Raw genomic sequence first — 24,386 nt, 5'->3', positions numbered from 1 at the left:
TGTTTGGGGCTATGTACGGGGCTATCCCCACATGTCCAAGCCCCCACAGCTCCTGCCCATGCTGCAGGTTGCCGTTTCCCTGCACCATGCCCATGTCCGTGCCAGGCCCCGGTGCTGCCCTGCGGCCCAGGGTGCTCCCGGTTTCCCTGCGGCCCTACACACACCGGGTGCCCCCCGGGGGCTTCCCCTGACGCACCGGGCATGGCGGGGGGGTGACGGGCCTGGTGCTGGCCCGGTGGGTGGGGGGTGTCGGTGGGGATGTTGGTGTCGGTGGGGGTGTCAGTGGGAGGAACGGGGCTGGAAGGGGCTCGGGGCACCGAGGGCTGGGGCCAGGCCTCGCGGGGCCACCCCGGGATGGCGGCGGCCCGCCGCGCCCTCACTCAAGATGGCGGCGCCTCCTTCACCCCGCCGGTGCCCTCACTCAAGATGGCGGCACCTTCCCCCTCCCCTCCCGTGCCCTCACTCAAGATGGCGGCAGCCGGGGCGGTGTCGGTGGCGGCGGGGCGGGGCCGGGGGGGGGGGGGGGCGCGGGCACCGGCAGGGACACGGGAACCGGCAGGGGCTGAGCGGGGTGGGGGGCGACCCCGGGGGTCCCGGTGCGGCGCCATGGACTGCTACACGGCCAACTGGAACCCGCTGGGCGAGGAGGCCTTCTACCGGTGAGGGGCGGCCTGTGGCGGGGCGCGGGGGGGGGGGCGGCCGGTGGGGGTCTCAGCACCCTCACCGGTGCCGTGTGCCCGCCCGGCAGCAAGTCGGAGCTGTACGCCATGGAGTGGGGCCTGCGCGAGGAGCTGCGGGACTGCCTGGTGGCGGCCGCCCCGTACGGGGGGCCCATAGGTACGGGGGGGGTACCGGGGGGGTACCGGGCCCCGGGGGGGTGCCACCGGCTGAGGGTCCCCCCCCCATGGCCTCCCGCAGCTCTGCTCCGGAACAGCGCCCGCAGGGAGAAGTCTCCCGGTGCCCGCCCGCTGCTGGACACCTTCTCGGCCTCGGGGCTGCTCCTCGCCAGCATCCCGGTGAGTGGGGGTCCGGACCGGCCCCGGGGGGGGGGGGCAACGGGGCCTCAGCACCCCCCCGTGCAGCTCCTGCGACCCCCGGGGTGCCCGGAGGGGCTGCTTGGGAGCGGGGGGCACCGGGGGGTGGGTATGGGGGGAGAGGGATAGGGACAGGGACTGGAAGCCCACCAGGCTGGGAGAGGGGATGTGGGAGCAGTGCTGGGGTCCTGGGAGCACCGTGCCCCCCGTCCCCCTGCACGGGGCTGGGGCAGACACGGGGGGAGCTGCCCTCGTCTCGGGGTGCTGCGGAGATGGGGGTCACACCTCCCGGTGGGGTGCCCGCAGCCCCGCAGCACGCTGAGCGGTGCCGTGCCCGCAGTGGAAGAGCGGCCAGGTGGTGCAGCTGGGCTGGACGGCCGGCGAGGACCTGCTGTGCATCCAGGAGGACGGCACCGTGCTCATCTACAACCTCTTCTGCGAGTTCAAGCGCCACTTCAGCATGGGCAACGTGAGTAGGGGGGGTGCAGAGCGCGGGAAGGGCCGGGGGGCTCGTCACCATCAGCTGGGCAGGGCTGGGTTTGGGGGGCAGAGAGGTGCTGTGAGGCCTTGCTCGGTGATTTCGGCCCCACGGGGCTCAGCTGAGAGCCTGAGGCCCCCGCTGGCTCCCTTCGGACATGAGCTGGGGGCAGAGCAAGCCCCCAGTTTGGTGCAGGAGCGAGACCTGTCGCAGCTGGGATGCTGCTGGCCGTGCAGCACGGGGCTGGGCTCGCTCCTCCCCGGGACAATTTTGCTCCCAGAGCCCCGGTGCCTCTCTGGCAGCGTGCTGCACAGCCCAAGTGCCCACCTCCCTCTCTTCTCCCTCTCCGTGGCGCAGGAGGTGCTGCAGAACCACGTGCTGGAGGCGAAGGTGTTCCACACAGAGTACGGCACCGGCGTGGCCATCCTCACCGGGGCGCACCGCTTCTCGCTGGCCACCAACATCGACGACCTGAAGCTGCGCAGGATGCCCGAGGTCCCAGGTGGGTTTCATCCCTCCTGCTCCCCTCTCTGGCTCCCGCGGGTCCCTGACGCTCGGTGCCCGCTGCAGGCCTGCAGAAGCCCCCCTCCTGCTGGGCCGTGCTGTCCCAGGACAGAGTCACCATCGTCCTGCTGGCTGTCGGCCAGGACCTGTACCTGCTGGATAACACCTCCTGCTCCGTGGTGGTGAGTGACCCACTCTGAGGGGAGCGGGGCAGCCTCCAGCACTCGCTGGCAGGTTTTTCCCCCATCCCTGCTGTCCCACGGGCAGCACAAACACCCGGACACCTCAAAGGGATGAGGACAAGGTGGGCACAGCGAGGGAGGGGACAGCTTTGGCCAGCTCACAGCCCCTTACTGAGTCAGTGCCGGCGTGTGGCACGCTGTGTGTCCCCAGGTGGTGCCCCTGGGTGTAACCCTGTCCCCTGACCCTCTCATTTTCCCTGTCCCAGACCCCCCCCGGCATGAGCCCCTCTGCCGGCGCCTACCTGCAGATGGCCGTGTCCTTCAACTACCGCAGCCTGGCTCTCTTCACCGACACTGGCTACATCTGGATGGGGCTGGCCACACTGAAGGTGAGCTCCCCTTCCCGCTGCTGGGGGCTGGGGGCTGCCTGCCCCTGCTCTGCGCTCCCTCCCTGCCTCTCGCAGCCAGACCTGAGGCGTCCCGGGGGGGGGCATCCCAGCAGCATCCTTCTGGGCACCGATGGGCTCAGCTCTGCAGGCTGGCCTTGCTGCTGCTGATAAGCATCTGCACTCCTGTCATTGAAATATCCTCCCACCTTTGTTTTTTCATCTACTTTTAGACCTATCTCACCAATTTTTCCAATTCCAAATCCACATTTGCATCTCCCTTTCTAAATCTGAACTCCTCCCAAACAGCCTGCCCCCAAGTGCTTCTTCCACAGCAGATTCTGACACCTGTACCCAAACTGGGCGGTTCCAGTATCGTTTCCCAGCTAGTCTCACTCTTATTGCTGTGAGCAGTGTGCTCACTCAGGTGTAGGAGGCCTTGCAGGACTTTGCCCAGTTCCCATACTGGAGGTGTCCCAGTTATTTATGTGCTCCCCTGAAGCAATTTCGTTTCCTTTAGTCTCTGTCCACTTGCTGGTCTCATTTGAGCACCAGCAGTTCCTTGCTTTGCATGTGGATGTGCTGCACACCAGAGCAGCAGATAAATGCTTCTCACAGATGGTTTAAGTGCCCACACAGCATCCTCACCCTTTGGCTGTGCCAGCCGTGCCCTGGCTCGCTCTGGGGCTGGATCTGGAGCCAGCTTCTTCAGCAGGACGTGTGCTCTGTGCTGGTTTTCACCCCTAATCGCACCCCTGGGTGCGTGTCTCCAGCAGCACACACACCACCTTCCCTCACCTCTCCCTGACTCATTTCTTTCCCAGGAGAAGCTCTGCGAGTTCAACTGCAGCATCCGAGCGCCGCCCAAGCAGATGGTTTGGTGAGTACCCCCCTGGGCTGTGCCCCCCACCACACACCCCTGGATGCTCGACCCTTTGCCGGGGTCTGCCCAGCTCTGCAGCCACCCCGGGACGAGTGGGACCGTCCCTCGTGTCCCTGCTCCAGGCGTGGGGGCTGCGGGGCAGTCCCGCTGCTGCAGTGGGGCTGGGGGCAGCGCTCCGTGACCCCCTGGGGTTCCCCCGCAGGTGCATGCGGCCCCGCAGCCGGCAGCGTGCCGTGGTGATGGCGTGGGACCGGCAGCTGATGGTGGTCGGGAACTCCACGGAGTGCATCCAGTATCCTCTGGGGAGGGGGGGCTCACCCCAGGGGTGAGCGAGGGCTGTCATGGTGGGGCGATCCCTGCCCCTCCCCAGGCCCTGGAAAAGGGGAGGGGGCTCATGAGGCCAAGCTGAGGGGGTGGGTGACAGGGGGACGCTGCGGGGCTGGGCTGGCTCCGCACCGCTCCCTTCCCGCGAGCCCTTAGCGGGGAGCACAGATTCGTCCTGGATGAGGACTCCTACCTGGTGCCAGAGCTGGATGGGGTCCGCATCTTGTCCCGCACCTCCCACGAGTTCCTGCACGAGATCCCAGGTGAGATGTCCCCCGGGTGAGGCCCCTCCAGCCCCGCTGGGAGCGGGCACTGGCACCGGATCTCCCATAGGGTCCCAGAGCTGCACTGGGAGCAGCACTGGGACAGCCCCAGCTGACACCTGCTCTGTTTTTTTTCTTTCTCCCCCCGCAGAGGCCAGCCAAGAGATCTTCAAAATCGCCTCCATGGCCCCAGGAGCTCTCCTGTTGGAGGCACAGAAGGAGTACGAGGTTTGGCACCCTGCCCTGCTCCATACCTGCCTCCTGCCCCAGCTTGGTGGGGCGGCTCTGGTGCAAACCAGCACTGCCTCTGTGGTGGGACTGGGATGGCCTGGCAGCCCCTGTGGTCCTGGGGCTCCCCCTGGCTGGTGGGCGTCCCCTGGCCCGCAGATCCCCCCCCACGGGCTGTGCTTCCCTGCAGAAGGAGAGCCAGAAGGCAGACGAGTACCTGCGGGAGATCAAGGACCAGAAGCTGCTCCCAGAGGCGGTGAGCCAGTGCATCGAGGCGGCTGGCTACGAGCACGAGCCGGAGACTCAGAAATCCCTGCTGCGGGTGAGTGAAGGAGGCAGAGGAGGGTCTGGGTGAGGCCGAAGGCGTTTCCCCACCTGCTCCAGGCCTCTCCCGTGAGCAGAGCCCACGCTTGTCCCGCAGGCAGCCTCCTTTGGGAAGTGCTTCATCGACAAGTTCCCCCCGGAGAGCTTCGTGCGCATGTGCCAGGACCTGCGGGTGCTCAACGCCATCCGGGACTACCAGATCGGCATCCCCCTCACCTTCACCCAGTATCCTGCCTCGTGGGGGGGCGGCAGGGGGTCCCTGGGGGGCAGGGGGTCTGGTGTGAGCTGGGCTCTGTGCCCGTGCCTCGGGCCGGCTGTCCCTCCGTGATGGGGTCCCGTGCTGCTGGGCTGGCCCTGGGGTGCTGCCGGGAGGGGAGAGGCACCCAGCAGGCGTTGCCTGCGCTCTGGGGGGGTCCGAAATTCCCTTGACTGTCAGCACAGGTACAAGCAGCTCACCATCGAGGTCCTGCTGGACAGGTGAGGCTCCCCTGCACGGGGCCAACCCCGAGCAGCCCAGGCTGAGGCTGTGCCCGGCCCTGCTGCCGTCCCCACAGAGCTGGGGGCTCAGCGGGCTCTGAGCTGCGTGGCCCCTCGCCCACCCTGCTGCAGGGCTCACCACTGAGCCCCCACGTCCCCCCCCAGGCTGGTGCTGCGGCGCCTCTACCCCCTGGCCATCAGGATCTGCGAGTACCTGCGCCTCTCCGAGATCCAGGGCGTCAGCCGCATCCTGGCCCACTGGGCTTGCTACAAGGCAAGGGGGCAGCTCCGGGGGGGTGGGCGGCTCGGGGGGGGGCTCTGCAGCGCCAGGGCCGTGCTGACCGCGCCGCTCTGCTCCCCTCCAGGTGCAGCAGAAGGATAAATCCGACGAGGAGGTGGCCTACGCCATCAACCAGAAGCTGGGGGACACGCCGGGCATCTCCTACTCCGAGATCGCCGCCCGGGCTTACGACTGCGGCCGCACGGAGCTGGCCATCAAGGTAACCCCGGGGGGCCGGGGGGGTGCAGGCACCCACGGGGGGGGCTGCGTGCTGATGCCCTCTCTGCTGGCCACAGCTTCTGGAGTACGAGCCGCGCTCCGGGGAGCAGGTCCCGCTGCTGCTGAAGATGAAGCGCAGCAAGCTGGCCCTGAGCAAGGCCATCGAGAGTGGGGACACGGACCTGGGTAAGGGGCAGGGCTGGGGGGGCAGCGGGTGTGAGGGAGGGTCCTGAGGCAGGATGGGCTCTGCGGAACCCAGCACCGGGGGGCTGCTCGGCATCCGGGCAGCAAAACTCCCTTGGGAAGGGCTCGGAGTCCGGGGGAACGTGGTTATGGCTCTGTGCTGCGTGGGGTGGGGACAGTGGGAGCTGCTTGGGACCTGCAAGGGGGGAAGCACGGGGCTGTGCCCTGTGCTGGGGTGGCTGCACGTCCCAAAATGCTGCCCCTGCCCCAAAACGCTGCCCCTGCCCCAGTCTACACCGTGGTGCTGCACCTGAAGAACGAGCTGAACCGCGGCACCTTCTTCATGACGCTGCAGAACCAGCCCGTGGCCCTCAGCCTCTACCGCCAGGTAGGGGCTGCCCGCTCCTTCCCCTGCCCCTCGTCCCCTGCCCCGATGCCTCGGGGGGGCCCTGGTGGTGCTGCGGTGTGGCGGGGGCAGCTCCCAGTCCCCGCCTGCCCTCCCCTCTCCCTGTGCCCCCCCAGTTCTGCAAGCACCAGGAGCGGGAGACGCTGAAGGACCTGTACAACCAGGACGACAACCACCAGGAGCTCGGCAACTTCCACGTCCACTCCAGCTACTCGGAGAAGGTCTGTGCCCGGCGGGGGCAGGAGGAGGGTGGCGGAGGGGCTGGGGGCTCCAGTCTGGCTCCTCCTGGGCCGTGGCAGCGTCCTGGGCGCCCTCCCTGGGGAGAAGGGGCTGGGGGGGCCACGTCCTGCCTGGTGCCTGCGCCTGTCCCCTGGGGTCAGCAGCATGAGCCTGGTGTTTGCACCCTCAGGGTAGGCTCTGGCTGTGGGATTCATAGAATATCCCGAGTTAGGATGGACCCATAAGGATCAAACCCAACCCCAAGCACTATGAAGGGTCCCCCTGGCTCATGTTTTAGGGTCAGCACCTCCCTGGGGCTCTGCTGGAGGTCACCGTCCCCTCCTGCGTGTGCTGGGGAGCTCTGGGTCCCCCCAGGGCAGGAGGGATCCAACCCCCTGCCTATTTTGGGTGATCAGTGCTGAGTGTCACCACGCTGGAGCCTGGCCTTGGCTGTGTCGGTGTCACCCACCCCTCCTGCTGGGCTTTGAGGGGCCGCCCGTCCCCGGCAGCGTGCCAGCCGTGCTGCCGGGGGGGTGACGTGGCCGTGGCTTCTGTCCCCCCAGCGCATCGAGGGGCGAGTAGCAGCCCTGCAGAACGCGGTGGATGAGTACTACAAGGCCAAAAACGAATTTGCTGCCAAGGTGAGCGGGGCCAGGGAGGTGCCGTGGCCCCCCCACTATAATACAGGGCTCAGCTGGGCCACGGGCACAGGATGGGGGCCACAGGACCCCCACCCTGTGTGGGGTGCTGCCCCTGGGACAGGGACCCCTCAGCCAGGACCTCGTTCCCCAGGCCACGGAGGATCAGATCAAGCTGCTGCGGCTCCAGCGGCACCTCCAGGAGGATTTTGACAAGCCCTACCTCGACCTCTCGCTGCACGACACCGTCTCCACCCTCATCCTGGACGGCCACTACAAGAAGGCCGAGCAGCTCTACCGCGACTTCAAGATCCCCGACAAGCGGTGGGGGCACAGGGGGGCGGCTTTTTGGGGGACCCCTGGGCTGGGGGAGTTACGGGGGCTGCAGCCTGCTGGCAGCAGCTGGAGCAGCCCCTTCCCTCTGTGCCCCCCCCCAGCTACTGGTGGCTGAAGATCAGCGCCCTGGCCACGCGAGGGGACTGGGAGGAGATGGAGAAGTTCTCCAAGAGCAAGAAGTCGCCCATCGGCTACCTGGTAAGGGCTGGTCCCACTCCTCGAGGGTCCCACCAGCCCCTCACCCTGTCCCCCTGCTGTCCTGCAACTGGGGGGGGTCTTTGTGGGGGGCAGCTGCCTCCCCTCTCACCCTGTGCCTCCCCCCAGCCCTTCGTGGAGATCGCCGTGAAGCACCACAACCGCTACGAGGCCAAGAAGTACGCCCCCCGGGTGACCCCCGAGCAGCGCGTCAAGGCCTTCATCCTCGTGGGGTGCGTGGGGAGCCCGGGGGGGAGCCCCGGGGGGGGGGCCCCGGGGACAGGGCTGGGGCTGGGGGGAGCAGCTGGGGTCGGCGCTCCTCAGGCTGTGGGTTTTGGGGGACTTGGGGGCAGCACTATGAGCCTCCTCCTTCTGTAGTGGGGGGGGTCCCCCTGTTTCCTTCCCCTTGTTCCCCGTGGGGGGGGGAGCGGTGCCGCAGCCCCCAGCCCCCTTTGTTTTATGCCCGCAGGGACCTGGAGCAGGCGGCCGACGCTGCCATCGAGCACAAGAGCGAGGCGGAGCTGAGCTGGGTTCTGGCGCGCTGCACCCCCGGCACCGACAGCGCCCTGATGGAGAAACTCAACCGTGCCCGGGCCCAGATCATGAAGAAATAAACCCGGGGGGGGGCTGTGAACCTGGGGGGGGGCCGTGAGCCCCCCTGGGAGCTGCTGGGGCCAGGGGGCCTCGCTTTGCCCCCCCCGCCCCTTCCAGCCCCTCGTCCCCTCTCGCTGCTCCCCCACCCTGTTGGTTTAGGGGCTGAGCTCAGGGGTCCTGGCCCTGTGCTGGGGGGGGCCGGGGGGGGGCTGCGTGCTGTGGGCAGGGGGTGCCTGACCCCCCCGGCACCCCCTGACCCCCCCAGCACCCCCTGACCCCCCAGCACCCCCACTTCTGGTCAATAAAGAGCAAAAGCGCCCGGCTGCCTCCCGTCTTGGGGGTCTGGGGGGGTCGAGGGGGGGGGGTCTTAGGGGTCGGGGGGGGCATCTGGGGGCTGGGAGGGGGGGTCTTGGGGGTGGGGGGGGCTCTCAGAGGGCTGGGGGGGGTCTGTGGGGGTCTCAGGGGTCTTGGGGGGGGGTCTTGGGGCTGGGGGGGGGCTGGGGGGGGTCTCGGGGGTGGGGGGGGCTGAGGCCATGGGGGGGGTGGGGGAGGCGCTCTTGGGGGCGTGGCCACCAGACCCCGCCCACCCCCAAGCCCCGCCCACCCTCCCCCTAAGCCCCGCCCCCCTCCCCAGCCGCAGTGCATTGTGGGACGGCAACATGGCGGCGCTCAGCGCGGGGCGGGCGGCGGCCGGGGTGAGGGGGGGGGGCTGGGGGGGGCGGCTGGGGTTGGGGGGGGACGGGGGGGGCGGCCTGGGCCGGGGGCCGTTTGGGTGGGGGGGGGGGTTGGGGGGTTTTGGGGGGGGTTTGGGGGTCTCCAGCCGGGGCTGGGGGCTCGGGGGGGGGCCCTCGGCCGCCGCTCACCGCCTGCCCCCCCCCCAGAGCCTCCTGCGTGCCCGCAGCATCGGCGCCTGGCGGGCCCTGAGCGCCACCGCCGCCCTCCGGGACACCGCAAAGGGCAAGGTGAGGGCTGGGGGGGCGCAGGGGGGGGCTGGGGGGGGCTCGGCCTGGTGCTGGGGGGGGGGGGGCTGTGAGGGGCTGCCAGGGGGGGGGGGTGCAGGCAGGGGGCACCGGGCTGCGGCAGGAGCAGGGGGGGGGGCCCAAAATGTAGGGGACGGGGCATGGGGAGCCCCTGCAGAGCCCCTGCACCCGGCTGGGTCTGCGTCGTGTCCCCGTCCCTGTCCCCGTCCCCGTCCCTGTCCCTGTCCCCGCAGGGTTTGTGCAGCCGCAGCTCGGGGCTGCAGCAGTGACAGGCAGCTTGCTCTGCCCCCTGCCCCTTACCCCTAATTTCGGGGTGTGTAATTATAGCAACTGCTGCCAACAGCGCTCTGAGCAGCAGTGTGCGATCGCTGCTAGAGGTCAGGTAAGGTAAGAGCAGTGGCTTAGCACATACGAACATGATTTACCCTTCATGGCCTGAAAAGCAGAACCACTCACTGCTTTCGGTGGGAGTAAGGACGGAGCAAACAAGGGGAGCGCCAGGCAGTGAGGTAACATCTCTGTCACACCGTGGCTGACAGCACAGCTCCTGCCCGGACCCCTCGGTGGGCAGAGGTCCTGTGCCTGTGGCAAAGACACCGAGAGGAAGGGTTCAGCACTGGGTAACATCTGCTCTGAAGGTGCTCTGCCCCTTCTCGACGCTGACTTGGCGAGGTTTTCTGCCCCGCAGCTTGATTCTGGGCTTGTGCTCTCCAAAACAGACAAAAGCAGAGACTTTTGTTTTTCATTTCACGTTTGCTGTTGCATTTTGCCTCTCCTCACCGCCTGCCTGCACCTTGTAGTGCTGACACGTGCACTCCCCCTGCCGCGCGGAGGAGAGCAGACAACATTTACATTTAACATATTAAACATCTTGCTGTTTGGAACTGGATAAATGCCTGCCAGGCGTGGCTGTGGCTCTGAATACAGCGTCCCTGACTTGCCCCTGTCTGGTACTGGAAGGTCAGGAGTGGCTGAGAGGAAGAAGAGGAAACGTAAGGTTCCCTTTCACACCGATGAGGGGAGCCAAACCTCATATTCTTGTCTCCTCCTGAGACTGCTGGTTCTGTGAGATCTCGGCTCAGCTCGGTGCAGGGAATTACTGCCTGCAGGGGCAGGATTAGTAAAAGGAGCGGGTAAAAATAGGATCCAGCGAAGTGGGGGGGCAGCAGGGCTGATGTTGGGGTGCCTGTGGGGTGGCTTGGGGATTAGCCCGAGGCTGGTTCTGCTGAGTGCTTTCAGGCTCTGTCCTAGCACAAAACCTGGGGATGTGCCAGCTCCCCTTCGGTGGGTGCCGGGGGGGGCAGGGGGTGTAGGTGGGTCACGGCCCCGGGGGGCAGCAGCTGTCAGTGCCCTCTGCTCTCCCTGCAGCCAGAGAACACCAAGCCGGACGGCACCTTCCAGGTCACCATGCTGCCCGGGGACGGCGTGGGCCCGGAGCTGATGCACGCCGTCAAGGAGGTGTTCAAGGTAAGGGCTGCCCCCGGTGGGACAGGGACGGGGGGGGCAGCTGCTGAGACAGCTGAGACAGCTGAGAGCCTGCCCCTGGGCTGCAGCGCCGAGCTGCAGGGGTCTGAGAGCCCCGGGGCTTTGCCCTTTCCCTAAAAAGATTCAGCTCAAATAGTGATCCTGCAAATAGGGATGGGGTGGGAGGCAGCAGGGAGCGGTTCTGTGCTCTGGCACGTGACAAGGTTGGTGACAGGACCCCAGCACGCCCCGCGGTCGCTTCCCTCCTCTCCCCGAGGCTGGTTTGAGGCTTCACGCCCCTCGCTCCGGGCCGTGCAGTCGCTGCCCCTCTGTGGGGTGTTTGAAACGTCCCTGCCGAGCCTCCTGCGGGCCGTGGCTCCCGTGCTGCCTCCCTGCTGCAGGCCGCCAGCGTGCCGGTGGTCTTCGACGAGCACCACCTGAGCGAGGTGCAGAACATGGCATCGGAGGAGAAGCTGGATGAGGTGGTGGACTCCATGAAGGAAAGCAAAGTGGCCCTGATAGGTAAGGACAGCGGGACTGCCCGGCACCGAGGGCTCCTGCTTTGCCTGAAGGTGTTGCCTTAACCCAAACGCCGTTAGACGCTTTCAGAGGGCAGGAATTCCTGTGTTAGCCCTGGGGAAGGCAGCGTGGGGTCTAAATAAAGAGGCAGACTGCCCATATTGGGTGTCCTTAGCTTATAAATGAGGTGTGTGAGGCTGTGTCCAGCTTCTGCTGCTGAAGGGAGATCTGGCACGGGCTGGAGAAACAAAGGATCTCACGGGGCTCCTGCAGCGCGTGGCCAAGGCTCTGCTGAAAGCCCCCAGTCCCTGCTGCTGTCATGCCCAGGTTCAGGCCGTGCCCTTAGGGGCTGTGAGCGCGCTCCCTGTTCTTACTCCTGCTCCATGTCCCCGCAGGCAAGATCCACACCCCCATGGAGTACAAGGGAGAGCTGGCGTCCTACGACATGAGGCTGAGGTGAGCTTGGAGTGGTGGCAGCGGCAGCAGCTCTCAGCCCAGCACAGCTCATGGTGAGGTGCCGACCCTGCTGCCGCTTCTCTTGCAGGCGCAAATTGGACCTGTTTGCAAATGTTGTCCACGTGAAGAGCTTGCCAGGCTATAAAACACGCCACAACAACCTGGACCTCGTGATCATTCGTGAGCAGACGGAGGGGGAGTACAGCTCGCTGGAGCACGAGGTACGAGAGCTGCCCTCCAGCGCGTGGCTGCTCTGCCTTGGGGACATCGCTGAGGGCCGGGGACGCCTGCCCCAGGCTGTGTGGCTTTTCTTGCTGCTTCCCACAGCGGTTCAGCACAACCGAGGAGCTGGCTGAAGCTGCAGCGACGTGCCACGGGGCAGTGGTGGGCGCAGGAGATGGGGTGGAGGGGTGGAGATAGGGACTTGATGGGCTGCAGGAGGGACAGTACCCAAGAAAGGCAGCACGGCTTTGAGGAACCTGCTGGTGAGAGGAGATCCAGCGCCAGGCTCCTCGTCTGGGGCTCACCGGGGCTCAGCGGTGCAGGGGGGGGCGCGTTGCAGAAGGTTGGGGCAGGGCTGCACGGTGCCCAGCTCCTCACCCCCCTCCCATGCCCAGAGTGCCAAGGGAGTGATCGAGTGCCTGAAGATCATCACCCGGGCCAAGTCGCAGCGCATCGCCAAGTTCGCCTTTGATTTTGCCACAAAAAAAGGGCGCTCCAAGGTCACGGCCGTGCACAAAGCCAACATCATGTGAGTGCCATGGGGTGGGTCTGACACCGTGAGCTGGGCTCTGTGCCCCTAGGCCACGACTTCACCGCTTTGGGTTTGGGTGGAGGTGCCCTGCTGTGCCCTGCCATGGTGGGACAGCAGTTGCTGTTGGATTACCTGCTTCTGTAATGGTTTTGCTGCGGCCCTGCAGGACTTTCACTGTGTTTGCTGTGTCTCAGGAAATTAGGCGACGGGCTGTTCCTGCAGTGCTGTGAGGAAGTGGCAGAACTGTACCCCAAGATCAAGTTTGACACCATGATAATTGACAACTGCTGCATGCAGGTGAGGATCCTGATTCCCTGCCCTACCCCAAAAGCTGTTCTTTACCTTCTGCTGCTTCACCTGCGGAGCGAGGGGATTAAAAACACCGGTGTGAAAGCTGACACAGCTGCTGCTGCTGACAGCTCCCTGCACGAGGGAGCACAGAGGGGGTTCTGCAGGTCCTGTCCCTGCTCTGTGCCAGCTGAGGGCAGGAGCTGCAGGGCCATGTGCAGCTTGTGCCTGGTAGAGGCTTATAAAACAGCCTGGATGCCAGGGCACCCAGCTCTTCTCAGCAGGGCTCTGCCTGCTGCCACTTGAGCACATCTGGGGATGTTTTTGGGTACAGACTCATGAACCTTCCCCCCTCCTGAGGGCTGCTGAGCTGCCTGTGTCGGGTAGGAGTGCTGAGCAGGGCTCACAGCCTCTTCCCCCCATGCAGCTGGTGCAGAACCCCTACCAGTTCGATGTCCTGGTCATGCCGAACCTCTACGGGAACATCATCGACAACCTGGCGGCTGGCTTGGTGGGCGGTGCTGGCGTGGTGCCAGGGGAGAGCTACAGCGCCGAGTACGCCGTCTTCGAGATGGTGAGGGGGGGGCTCTGCGGGGGGCTGCGGGGGGCTGTGGGGGGCTGCGGGGCTGCTCCCTCACCGGCCTCTCCTCCTGCAGGGCGCCCGCCACCCCTTCGCCCAGGCCGTGGGCAGGAACATCGCCAATCCCACGGCCATGCTGCTCTCGGCTGCCAACATGCTGCGGCACCTCAAGTAAGGGCCCGATGGGGGTGTGTGGGGTGGGGGCACGGGGCGGGCGGGGGGCACGGACTGACAGCGAGGGGCTGACCTGTGGCTGCTTTCACTCCCTAGCTTGGAATTTCACTCCAACTTGATCGCGGACGCGGTGAAGAAGGTGATCAAAGTCGGAAAAGTGAGTGTTGGGCGGCCGCTCCCGGTGTGTGTCCGTAGCTCCCGTGGGAGCTGTGTCCCAGCTCCCTCCCCAGCCGTCAGCTCCGAAACCCGCGTGCAGCCGTGCTGTAGTCGGTCCCTCTGTGCTTGTCTCGTGCTGTCCGTAGCGTTCGCTGCCTAGGGGAGCTGTGGGGGACGTCAGGCGGCCTCTTCCTGGCTTGCTGCCCCGCCGGGGTGCCAGCAGGGTGTGCAGAGGGAGCTGCTCCCCTCTCCCTGCTTGCGGTCACTGCGCTCAGTTCACGATGGCGTTTCTCCCTTGTTTCTCCCCTTCCCTGTGTTGGATTTTTAGGTTCGGACACGGGACTTGGGCGGTTACTGCACCACTTCTGACTTCGTCAAGTCTGTGATTGACAACCTGCACCCCCACTATGGGGCCTAGGAGCCCCGTGGGCAGCCCTGGGACTTCTCCGCGCCCTCCACCCTCCACCAGCCTCCCCCAGCTTAAGGCCTAGCAGCGCCGCCTCCCCCACCCACCCCCCGGCTGCCGGGTCCCTGGGGAGGAGGGGGCTCGCCTCCTCCCCAGCCCAGCACCCACCCGTGGCCGGCACTGGGGGGCTCCCAGCCCCCAGCTTCACATCAGCTCCGTCTCCCCTCGTCCCCATAGCCGGGGTGGTGCCAGGTGGTGGGCAGCGCCCAGCACGGCCCCCGGCAGGCAGCTCAGCGGGGCCGGGGTCCTGCGGGGTCCTCCCCCTGCCCGCAGAGGCTGTAGCAATAAATAGGACCCCAGGGCTGAGACCCCGCACCCAGGGATGCAGAAGGGGAAGGTTCTCGCTCGGCACCAGCAGCCCCTCGGGCTCAGTGCCAGGTCCTGGGACAGGCGGCTGTGGGGTGGGGGCGCTGCCGGCCCCCAGCACCCGGTGCAGACCAGGGGCTGTGCGAGGGGCTGGAGCCTGGGGGCTCTGGGGGCTGTGAGCTGAGCCCCCCGCCCCCAGGCAGGGCAGTGCAGGAAGAGGCCCAGGCACAGCCGGCTGCTCACTGTGCTCGGGGTGGGCACACTGCTGCTGCTGCAGCCCCCAGGGGCTGTGCCCCACGGCGCTGTGGGGCTGAGCTGCACGCGCTGGGCAGGACCATGGGGCAGACACTGCCCTGAGTGTGAGGGAGTGGGGCCTGGGTGCCGCCGCGCTTTGTATCCGTGTTTGCAAATAAAGGGACCAACGCTGCCCCCCCAACCCCAGTGCTGTTTCCCCACAGGGTTGCTCTCCCCCTGCCCTGCCCTACAGCAGCAGGGTCATGGGGAGGTGTGGGTCAGCCCCAGCCCTGGCAGGGACCCGAGGCCGTGCTCCAGGGGCCAGATGCCGGTTGTTGGAGCTGGGGGGGGGGTCCAGCTCCTCACCCCCACCCCCAGCCTGCAGCAGGGGAGCTCTGCCCAGGGAGCTCTGCTCTTACCACAGCCCTCTGGGTGCAGGAGAGGTGCCACCCTTCCTTTGCAGCCACCAGCAGCCCCCGGGGGGGGCTCAGAGCAGGGGAAAAAGTGCTGGTCACTGCTGAAGCCTGCGGCAGGACACCCAGCACCACACACACCCCCACAGCTGCGGTGTCAGACACAGCAGCAAAAAAAAAGATTAAAAAAATCAAGAGGACTGATGCTGCACGATGCAGGCGGGATGCACCACCTGCCCCCTGCTCCCACAGCTGTCCCCATGGCCCCTGCACCAGCGCTGGGGACACCAAGGGGGGCTTCAGAGGGCCTGGGGGGGCCCAGCCCCGCGGTGCTGACGCTCCCCTCTCGTTGCAGGTGCGCACAGCGGACATGGGTGGATACGCCACGTCCCTGGACTTCACCCAAGCGGTGATTGCAGCCCTGGATGTGTAGGGATGCTGCTCGGCCGTGGGCAGCCCAGGGGCGCCTGCTTTGCCTGCCCGGTAATTTATTGCTTCCCTGTAATAAAGTGGCCTCTGCAGCACAACGGGGGGCTCCGGGTGTGCACCAACTGGACGCAGCAGGGGGTGGGGGGCACAGCACCATGCAAGCTGCATTGGCTGCTCCAGGGGCACCAGGCCCCTCCTGGAGGCGAGCTGGGGCAGGATGGGCACAGCTGCAGGGTGCTGGGGGGAGCAGGGGGACTGCCCGACCCCCTCCCACCTGGGCAAGGGGGAGCAAAGCAAAGCTGGGGTCTCCCCCTGCCTCTCCCAGGCTTTCAGCCCCTTCTGAAAGCTGCAGCAGGACAAAAGACAGAGGCGATGGACAACAACCTCAGCCCTTTATTGAGGTTCAGTCACACCGAGCTACTTCCTGCCCCCACTGCGCATGCTGGGGGTGCTGGGACGGGCAGGACACAACCAGAGCCAGCCCAAAATGGGCTTGAGGAGGCAACGCTGCGTAAGGCACAGCGAGGCTCAGGCCTCCCCGTGGAGCCTGCTGGCACCTGGGCCTGGCCCATGGACTCACCCGGACCCCGAGGTGCCAAAACACCTTTAATGCAGCCCCCCCGGTTACATTCTGGGGCATGCAGCTGCCGGGAGCCCTGGGACGGCAGGCGGGGGGGCCGCAGCCGTGCCAAGCTGAGCTCCTGCCAGGCAACGAGTCCACACTGCTGGAGCACGGCTCTGCTCCAGCTCCTGCTCCCCTAGTCCTCCTCCAAGTCCTTGGCCGCCTTCTTCTTCTTCTTCTCCTGCTGGGCAGCCTCTCCCGTCAGTTTCCTTTTCTTCTTGGGCAAGGCGTCTTCCTCCAGCCCGTTCTCCTCAGGCTCTGAGAGGGACTCCTGCTCCTTCTTCTTCTTCTTCTTTTTCACAGGCTCTGTGTCATTTTCCTGAAGGGAAACCGACGGTAAATAAATGGGCTGTGTCCAGCCCGGGGAGGAGACAAATGCCAGGTCCATGCAGGCTGCTTCCCTCACCTGTGGGGGCTGGGCTGTTTTTTTTTGGGGTCCCAACGCCCCCACAAACCCTGCAGGGCAAGGACCAGCCCCACCCTGCACAGCAGGGCCACCACAGCCCCTTCCTGACAGGCACCCGCCCGGAGCTCCTGCCCTCACCTCTGCCTCCACCGAGTCCTCCATCTCTTCTGCAGCTGCAGCCAGAGCCTCCAGCCGCCGCTTCTCCCGCTTCTTCTTCTTCTTCTCCTTCTTCTCCTGCTTCCTCTTGACCTCAGCCACCACCTCGTTCGCCTGCCAGGGGAGGAGAGCGAGCTCATCAGGGTGGGGAGAGGCTCCCAGCACGCAGCTCAGTCCCAGCCCCTTCCCGTGGCACCCGTCGGATCAGCCTCATTAAATCAGTTTTTTTTTTGCCTCCACGGCAGGTCAGGATGGCAGGTTGACATCACGTCCGACACGGGGCCCTGCCCGGCCACCCCACACGGCCTCACCTCCACCATGGCCTCCTTCATGACCTCCAGGTTCTTGCGGGGCGGCTCCCCGGTCTCGTAGAAGGCGAGCCGCTCCTCCACCTGCTCCCGGAGCTTGTCCCCGAAAACGCTGGTGGGGACCTCTGCAGGGACAGGACGGGGGCTCAGCATCCCTCCTCCTGCCCCAACCTCCCACCTCCCCCAGCCCCAGCGCTCTGCTCAGACCACAGGAGTCACCATTCACTCAGTGAAATGCTGTTGACGAAAAATTTTGCCATCACGGCAGAGCCTGCGGGGCGCCAAGGGCTGTGGTCCCCCCACCCACCTGAGAAGCAGTCGATGCGGGAGGCGATGGTGCACTTGTTGGCCAGGTAGCGCGAGATGCGCCCCTTGTTCTTGGCGGCCGCCCGCCCGATGAAGGTGGAGTGGAAAATCAGCCCGTACTTGGGGGTGTTCCCCCGCGTCTTCAGAGCCCTGGAACCGGGGGGAGGCGTCAGGGGAGAGCCCAGGCCTGAGGGCACCCCAGGCAGAGCCACTGCTCCTCCCCCAGCCCCGGTGCTGGCTCACAGGCAGTGCCCCAGGGGCTGCCTCCCAGCTCCCAGCTCCCAGCCCACCACAGCGCTAACCTCCAGGGCAACCCCTGGGCAGAGCCGCCTGGGGCACCCGGCACGCCCCGCTGGGCGAGACGCAGAGCCGCGGTGGTCGCTCAGGGGCTGGGGCTGGCTGATCACACGCAGCCGAGGCAGCGGGGGCCCGGCGCATCGCACCCAGCGGCCCAGGAGCCTGCCATCACCGCAACCACCCTGCAGCGGTACCTGAACAGGGCCTTCTCGGCCCCCAGGATCTGCACCGTCGAGGCCGGGTACTTGGCCAGGTTCGTCAGGCTGCCGGCATGCGAGATGAGGCGGGCGCCCACCTGCGAGGAATGGGGCAGGGGTCAGGGCTGCCCCTGTCCCACAGCCCCACGCCAGCAGGACGGGGCAGGACGCAGCCCCCGGGCCGGGATCAGCAGTGAGAGGTGTCAGCAGCACAGCTCAGTGGATTGACAGATTAACTGAGACATCATCTCCGCGGCCGGGGGCAGCCGGGGGGGGACACACTCGCACTCACCACCTCCCCGATGAGAGCCGAGAGGCTGGGAGCCACCTGGCTCATCTTGGAGCGCAGGTACTCCTGCAGGCCCTTGCGGTACTCGGACAGCGAGATGACGCGGCTGGAGAAGCTCTCGATGTTGATGAGGTCGATGGGGGAGATGTCCATGCCTGGGGAAAACGAGCACCAGGGCTGAGCAACGCCAACCACGCAGCAGCAGCGACCCCGCTCAGCTCAGAGCTCCGACGGAGCCATCGCTGCCCATCCCCACCTACCCATGGAGGAGCGGGAAGCTTCCAGAATGGCCTGAGCCTTGGCGCTGTCCATGACGATCTCCTCCAGCCCCTCCAGGCTCTCCTCGCTCAGCTCCTTGCGGTTGCCGATGAACTTGGCCAGCCGGCAGTAGGTGTAGTTCTCGGAGACGATCTTGATGAGCTCGGGGAAGTGGTACCCGTACCACTCCCTGCAGGCACAGCGTCAGGGCACAGCCCGGCCCCATGCACGCCCCCACCCGCCGGCCCCACGTGTGTCCCCGCTCACAATCCAGCCGGGGCACGGCCTCCCCGGCTGGGGTGCATTCGGGGCCGTGCTCTCCCTCCCCGTTCTGTACAGGCAGCCGGAGGACGAGCTGCCTGTGGTAAGCATGGGGAGGAAACCCGCGCCCCTCCTCCCGCCCGGGGACCCCCCTCACCGAACGCGCATGGAGAAGGTGTTGATGTCCTTGTCCAGCTGGTCCAGCAGGCTGATGGACTGGATGATCATGTTGTCCACGCGGTTCACGTTGAACTTCACCTTGGCCCGGGAGTAGCTGTGGCCGAGGCCCAGCTGCGCCTTGGAGGCCGACTGCGCGGTGAGGCCCTTCACCAGCGCGTGGAAGTGCAGGCGGATCCCTGCACGGGGGGGCTCCGTCACCACCCCGGCAGGACGTGCGGTTCAGCACCCCCAGGCTGCGCCCCCCTGCAGGGCCCGAGGCTCCCCCCAGGCCGCGAGATCCCCCTGCCCCCGGTGCCCCCGGCCACTCACCCCGCAGGATCTCAGCCACGACCCCCCCGGTCTGGCACTGGTAGCCCAGCTCCTCCAGGATGGCCGCCCCGATCTTGGCGTCGGCGACCCCCAGCAGCGCCTTCTTCTTCTTGGCGGGCATCGAGGTCTCCAGCAGCAGCCGCAGGTCCTCGTGCAGGATCCCTGTGACGGGGGTGGGGGCGGCTCAGCGGGGCCGTGCCCCCCACCCTCTTTGCCCCCCACCCCCGGTGCCCCCCCACTCACCCTCGGACACGGCGTTGATGTTCTCCAGCGCGCTCTGCGCCGACTTGAAGGGCGCGAAGGCCACGAGCTTCACCACGTTGTGGAACTTGCCGATGGTCAGGACGCTCTCCTCCACCTGCCCGCGGCACCCCCTGAGCGCCCGGCGGGCACCGACCGGCCCCGGGGGGGGTCAGCAGCCCCCCCCCCGTGTCCCCCCGCCCCCCAATTTCCCCCCCACCCCCCAATATCCCCCCCCCCCATCCCGTACCTGCGGCAGCAGCAGGCTGATCTCCTCCACCTCGCGCACGGCGAACAGCGCGTACCCGGCCGCATGCTCGAACAGGACGTGCAGCAGCACCTGCGGGGCGCCGGTCACACGCGGGCCGGGCCGGGCCGGGCCAGGCCGCGCCCGGTGCCCCCCCCCCTCACCGCCCCCATCCCCGCGAGATGCCCCCCCCCCAAGCCCCGAGGCACCCCCCCGGAGCCGCCCCCGCCCCCCCCGCGCCCCCCGGTGCCGTCCCGGTGCGGATGGGGGCGGATTGAGGCCGGCGCCCCCCGCTCACCATCCCGCCGCCGCCGCTGCCGCCCGGAACTGGCCGCCCCGCACCGGAAGCCCGCCCCTCGTCGCTTGCAGCCAATGGGAGCCCGCGCACCGCTCCCCGCCCACCAATCGGCGCGAAGAGCCTCGGCCAATGATCGGGAGAACCGGGTGGCCCCGCCCTCCGCTGCCGCCCCACCAATCAGCGCCGCGTATCGCGGCTTCTGCCCGCCCCTCGCCGCCCGCAGCCAATGGGAGCCGCCGCCGCGCTCCGTGGCCCCGCCCCCCGTGAATAAAAGCGCGGAGTGCGGGGAGCGGGAGCTTTATTGGGGGGGAGGGAGGGGACGGGGCAGGGGTGCGGGGGGGGGGGTCCCGCCGGGTCCGTTCCGTGCGGGCGGTGCGGGGGCGGCTCGGGGGGGGGTCTCAGCAGACGAAGTGTCCCTGCAGGCGCTGCAGCAGCTCGGGGGTGAGCAGCACCCGCTCCGTGTGGCCCTGCCCGGCCGCGCACGGCACCGACACGCGCCCGAAGGCGGCGGCGCCCTGCTCCTGCTCCCGCTGCGCCTGCGGGATCAATGGGATTAGTGATTAGCGATCGGGGATCGATCAGCAGCCCCCCACCCTGCCCGGCCCCCGCTCACCTTGAGGAAGGAGGAGGACGGGAAGACGCCGAAGGCCGTGGGGACGCTGGCGCCCGGGTGCTGCTGCACCACCTCCCGCAGCGTGTCGGCCTGGGGGCACAGGGGGGCACAGCACTGTCAGCACCACGAGCCCCGGGGGCAGGGGGGGGCTGTGCCCCGCAGCCCCCAGCCCACCCCTCACCCTGACACCCCCCCAGGCCCGCCGTACCTGCAGCGTGTCGATGGTGGTCTTCAGGGACCACAGGCGGGCCGTCTGCTCCAGCAGGCGCGTGGCCGCGCTCCTTCCTGCAAAGGCCGGGGCTGAGGAAGGGGCATTTGACCCCCCCATGGCCCAGCAGGGCCCAGCACCCAGCCCTCAGCACGGTCCCACACCGCGGAGCACCGGCCCAGCCCCGGTTCTTTGCCACCAGGGGAGGGCTGTGGGGACAGGAGGCTCCAGGCTCAGCCTGCAGCACCTTGGGGGAGAGGCTGAGCCACCCCGACAGGGAAACAGCTTCAGCCTCCTGCCCGCCAGGCTGGAGCCACGCTGTCCCCAGACATGTGCTGGGACAGGAGGGCCACGGCTCTGGGCCAGGAGAGCTCCCCAGGGGAAGCCCGGCCAGCACAAGCTGCACAGCCCCATCCCTCCCAGGGATATGGGGCAGGCTGGAGCCGTGCCCTGCAGCACACACCCCCTGCTGCTGGATCCCAGCTGGATGGCCAGGGGGTGCCAGTCCCCATCAGCAGTCCCCCCGTGGCACAGAGCACCTCTGCGTGGTCTCCCAGCTGCCCCAGCCCCGGGGGGTTGTGCAGCACCTACCTGACTTTGTCTGCTTCATGTCCACCACCTTAGTGTTGGTGCTCATCTGGTAGAGGGTTTCCAGGAGCTGGCTTGTCTTGCGATAGAGGCTGACCGTAGCCAGATCTTCCCCGTGCTTGTTCTTGGCGACAGAGACCTTAGCTACGTGCAGAGGTTTCAAGCTGGCCAGCTCCATCTTCATCTGGGCTCCCTAGAACCAGCGGGTGAAGGTGATCAGAAGTTGTTTATTTGGGAGGAGTAGAGCAGAGAAAACGAGGTGTAAATACAGCTGAGAGTCTGTGAGCCTCAGGGCAGGGAACAGATCGGCACCCCAGCACTTACAGCACCCTAACAAGGCAGCGGCCACAGACGTGACTCGGATTTAATAGCTACAATTAACATCTGCACAGTTATGCGTAATAATCTGCATAATGATATGTCTATGAATTAGTACCAGTGGAACGTTATTTTGCTAATTAGATTATTTGCTGCTTTGCCAATTTCCTCATAGTGCAATCATTAATCAATCAGGGACTGGATCAGGCTCCATCAGCCAGCAACCAGAGCATCTGCTGCAACGGGGCTGGGCAGGGACACGACACCAGCACCGGGTGCTGCCAGCCCAGCACAGGAGCGGGGACGGTGCCCTCGTGTCCTGGCTGGGCTCCCCACAAAGCTCCCTCCCCTCCATAAAGCAACATCTGCTGCCCCCTCCTCACCTTGAGCCGGTTGTTCTCGTTCTTGAGGTGCTTGATGGAGAGCTGCAGGGCTTCGATTTGCTGCAGCAGAAGAGGCGAGTCCTTCACCTGCACCGGCCCCGAGCCTCCTCCCGCTGCCTGGCCGGTGCCCACACCTGCAGCAGGCACAAAGCAGAGCTGTCAGCACCCAAAACGCCCCGGCACGGGGAGCTGCAGCGGGCGCCAGGCATGCAGAGGGGGCTGGGCACCAGGACACGGCCGCAGCACCGGGGGGTGCACACCCAGGTGCCCCACGAGCCATCGGGAACATGCAGCACTGCACACACCTTGCTCGGATGGAAAAGGCCAAAACCCAGCAGGGCCGGGCAGCATCACGCACCCATGCTCCTCAGCAGCCCCGGCACCGGGCACCCACTGCCCCTTGCCCAAAACACGGGGTTCTCCCCGGCCGCTCCAGGGCCCCCTCTCTCCAGTGCTGGGGTCACAGCAGCTGCCCGCTCCCCTGCCCCACAGCCCCCATGGCACCCGCACGTCCTGGCTCCTTCCCCCCTCCGCCCCGGCCAGACCTTGCCCTGGGCACCTCCCTGCAGCCCCTGCATGCACGGCTGGGGCTGGGAGCACTCGCATGCTGGGGAGCAGTACTGTACTGTACCTCTCTGCTGTTCCTCTGCGGTACGAGGAGAGGAGGCAGAGGAAAGATGAGAAGAAGCAGAATTAAGCCAAGGGTCAGCTTTGGAAGGAGCCGTGCCCAGAGGGCTGCGAGCCATCCGAGTGGGACACGCGTGGGCCCACGACTGCTGCCCCTTGCTCTGGGTCTGAAGAGGTGCGGATCCACACGGATCTGCCCCAGACGCTCAGCCAGAGCCTCCCAGTGCAGGAGCAGCCCCACGGAGGCCCCTCAGGCTTTGCACGTCCCCAGCAGAATGCAGGCTCTGCACCCAGGATTTGCATCCTCACGGGGTGTTTTGGGGGCAGGGGATGGCCAGGGGGTGACCTCTGCCTCTTGGCAAACTGACAGCACTCGTGGTGCAGCCAGAGCCAGCCTGAGACCTGCCCTGCCCTCCTTGTGCAGGGCTCTTACCCAGCCCTGGTGGGGCCGTGAGGGACACAGACCCAGCAGACCATGGGCACGCTGCTGCTAGAGGCACAGGCTGCTCCCCAGCCTCCTGGGCACGGTCCCAAAGGAGAGCTGAGCTCACAGTTCAGCAGGCCACGCACTGCCCGATGGCCAGAGCTCCTGACAAAGATGCCAGCACAGCTCTGTCACCCCACGGCCCTGCTTTGCCTCTGTACCTGCCTCCAGGCAGTTTCCATAGGGTGTTCCTCCAAATGGAGGGACCCCAAAGGCGCTAAGCCCTCTGCTAGGCAGCACGAGGAACTGCAACCTCAGCCATCACCTGTCCTTCACCATCACCCACCCCTCGCTGGGGGCTCCAGGGGAAATTGGCTCTCATTCACCGAGCCAGGTGGACAGCAGAGCCCACCCGTGTCCTGGGGAGCTGCAGCAGGGAGGCAGGCGCTGCATGCAGCAGGGAGGACCCACCAGCAGGTTGCACGGAGCCCTGCATCCCCCCTGGAGCACCCTGCGGGGAGGACAGGCCCAGCCAGCTCCACAAAGCTGCCCTCGCTGCTCTGCCTGCCCCTGCACGGAGCTGCCAGGGGCTGCGGGCTGCCTGCATGCCCCACTCCTCACCACGAGAGCCCAAACACCTCCTGCCCTCTCCCCATCCTGTCCCCCACCAGGGCCGTGGCTCCCCGAGGACAGGTTGGGCAGCAGAGCTGCGCTGCTCCCAGTGCCGGGGGCATTCCCCTGCACGGCTCCTGCCCTCTGCCCCCACCCCACGGCGGCTGGGAAGCTCTCGGTGGTTACACACCTCCGGCAATGCCGGACACGATGGAGGCAACCCCGGAGGCAGGCGCCCCGCGCAGGCCCTCGATGGTTCTCTTGGACTGGTTGTTGAGGCGCTGCTTCAGCTCCACCTTCTCCGACTCCAGCTGGTCGATGTCTGCCTGAAGAGCATCCATGGTCTCCTCGAACTCCCTGGGAAGAGCACACAGACCGTGTGGGAGATCCTCGGAGCACAGCGATGGCAGTAAGAACACGCCAGGACAACGGCCTTTTCCACAGAGTGTTTGAACAATGCCTTCCCCAGGATCCCTGTCCCAGCCTGAGCTCTGCTGTGCACCACGAACACAGCAGTTTCCCTGCTCAGCCCCCCCAGTATCACCCTGCACTAATGCACAAACTCCCGGCCAGCCCGAGGCATGCAGACCGTGCAGTCCCAGCTCCACGAACCCACCCCACACTTACTTCTCCTTCTTCTTGAGCAGCGTCTGGGTCTCATCCAGCTTGGTCTGTATCTTTTCCACGCGGTCGTCTGCGTCCTTGGACGCGCTGTCCAGCTTCTTCTCCAGGAGGCTGAGGCGCACGTTGGCCTCGCTGAGCTCCTCGCCCTGCAGCAGCAGAAATCAGGGGGCTCAGGCCCTGGGGGTGGCACCAAGGAAAGCTCCTCGTGGTGCCTGGGGGGAGCCTGCCCACAAACCATCGGTC

General features: G+C 66.7%; 4 protein-coding genes and 3 non-coding genes across 20 annotated transcripts in view; 2 read left to right on the top strand and 5 right to left on the bottom strand.

Annotated features, from left to right (window-relative positions):
- Positions 1-502: 502 nt before the first annotated feature.
- VPS16 (VPS16 core subunit of CORVET and HOPS complexes) lies at positions 503-8,472 on the top strand. Its single transcript, XM_068679440.1, has 24 exons — positions 503-659; positions 749-837; positions 919-1,016; positions 1,375-1,503; positions 1,870-2,014; positions 2,083-2,198; positions 2,465-2,587; positions 3,409-3,464; positions 3,670-3,759; positions 3,960-4,054; positions 4,206-4,282; positions 4,473-4,604; positions 4,704-4,831; positions 5,048-5,083; positions 5,249-5,357; positions 5,449-5,583; positions 5,660-5,768; positions 6,056-6,153; positions 6,288-6,392; positions 6,954-7,031; positions 7,183-7,352; positions 7,466-7,562; positions 7,689-7,792; positions 8,029-8,472. The coding sequence occupies exons 1-24, from the start codon at positions 607-609 to the stop codon at positions 8,171-8,173; spliced, it is 2,517 nt and encodes an 838-aa protein (XP_068535541.1). The 5' UTR covers positions 503-606; the 3' UTR covers positions 8,174-8,472.
- Positions 8,473-8,755: 283 nt separating this feature from the next.
- IDH3B (isocitrate dehydrogenase (NAD(+)) 3 non-catalytic subunit beta) lies at positions 8,756-15,468 on the top strand. Of its 2 annotated transcripts, none has more exons than XM_068679428.1 (12): positions 8,756-8,848; positions 9,035-9,115; positions 10,502-10,600; positions 10,999-11,119; positions 11,512-11,572; positions 11,661-11,793; positions 12,190-12,323; positions 12,521-12,623; positions 13,042-13,188; positions 13,271-13,365; positions 13,465-13,525; positions 15,299-15,468. In XM_068679428.1, the coding sequence occupies exons 1-12, from the start codon at positions 8,813-8,815 to the stop codon at positions 15,374-15,376; spliced, it is 1,149 nt and encodes a 382-aa protein (XP_068535529.1). In that variant the 5' UTR covers positions 8,756-8,812; the 3' UTR covers positions 15,377-15,468. The 2 variants fall into 2 exon arrangements, with proteins under 2 accessions (XP_068535529.1, XP_068535528.1); XM_068679427.1 differs by lacking the exon at positions 15,299-15,468 and adding an exon at positions 13,853-14,723.
- Positions 15,469-15,745: 277 nt separating this feature from the next.
- On the bottom strand, positions 15,746-19,814 carry NOP56 (NOP56 ribonucleoprotein). The gene is made up of 11 exons (XM_068679413.1): positions 19,747-19,814; positions 19,452-19,541; positions 19,205-19,319; positions 18,962-19,123; positions 18,630-18,828; positions 18,214-18,401; positions 17,957-18,108; positions 17,662-17,762; positions 17,172-17,320; positions 16,868-16,989; positions 15,746-16,670 (listed from the first exon to the last, which is right to left on the bottom strand). Exons 1-11 carry the CDS (start codon positions 19,747-19,749, stop codon positions 16,131-16,133), a joined length of 1,821 nt encoding a protein of 606 aa, XP_068535514.1. The 5' UTR covers positions 19,750-19,814; the 3' UTR covers positions 15,746-16,130.
- LOC137856578 (small nucleolar RNA SNORD57) lies at positions 16,758-16,830 on the bottom strand. Its single transcript, XR_011096598.1, has one exon. It is a non-coding gene; the product is annotated as a small nucleolar RNA SNORD57 (small nucleolar RNA).
- Positions 17,062-17,132, bottom strand: LOC137856579 (small nucleolar RNA SNORD56). The gene has a single exon (XR_011096599.1). It is a non-coding gene; the product is annotated as a small nucleolar RNA SNORD56 (small nucleolar RNA).
- LOC137856582 (small nucleolar RNA SNORA51) lies at positions 18,461-18,592 on the bottom strand. The gene has a single exon (XR_011096602.1). It is a non-coding gene; the product is annotated as a small nucleolar RNA SNORA51 (small nucleolar RNA).
- A 213-nt stretch (positions 19,815-20,027) lies between the features above and the next one.
- Positions 20,028-24,386, bottom strand: part of DCTN1 (dynactin subunit 1) — a 56,791-nt gene continuing 52,432 nt past the window's right edge. For 9 of the 13 annotated variants that reach the window (XM_068679380.1, XM_068679373.1, XM_068679375.1 and 6 more), the window contains 8 exons: positions 24,147-24,289; positions 23,710-23,876; positions 22,488-22,502; positions 21,857-21,990; positions 21,159-21,348; positions 20,568-20,644; positions 20,360-20,449; positions 20,028-20,282 (listed from right to left, as the gene is read on the bottom strand). In XM_068679380.1, the coding sequence (XP_068535481.1) occupies positions 20,145-20,282; positions 20,360-20,449; positions 20,568-20,644; positions 21,159-21,348; positions 21,857-21,990; positions 22,488-22,502; positions 23,710-23,876; positions 24,147-24,289 (954 nt within the window). In that variant the 3' untranslated portion in view covers positions 20,028-20,144. The remainder of the gene's footprint in view (positions 20,283-20,359; positions 20,450-20,567; positions 20,645-21,158; positions 21,349-21,856; positions 21,991-22,487; positions 22,503-23,709; positions 23,877-24,146; positions 24,290-24,386) is intronic. The other 4 variants (XM_068679374.1, XM_068679378.1, XM_068679382.1 and 1 more) reach the window with 1 other exon arrangement.

Source organism: Anas acuta, chromosome 4 (assembly GCF_963932015.1).
Source record: "Anas acuta chromosome 4, bAnaAcu1.1, whole genome shotgun sequence".
NCBI classification, from domain to species: Eukaryota; Metazoa; Chordata; class Aves; order Anseriformes; family Anatidae; genus Anas; species Anas acuta.
The sequence above is the reverse complement of the archived record's forward strand: the minus strand, read 5'-3'. Positions and strand labels throughout refer to the sequence as shown.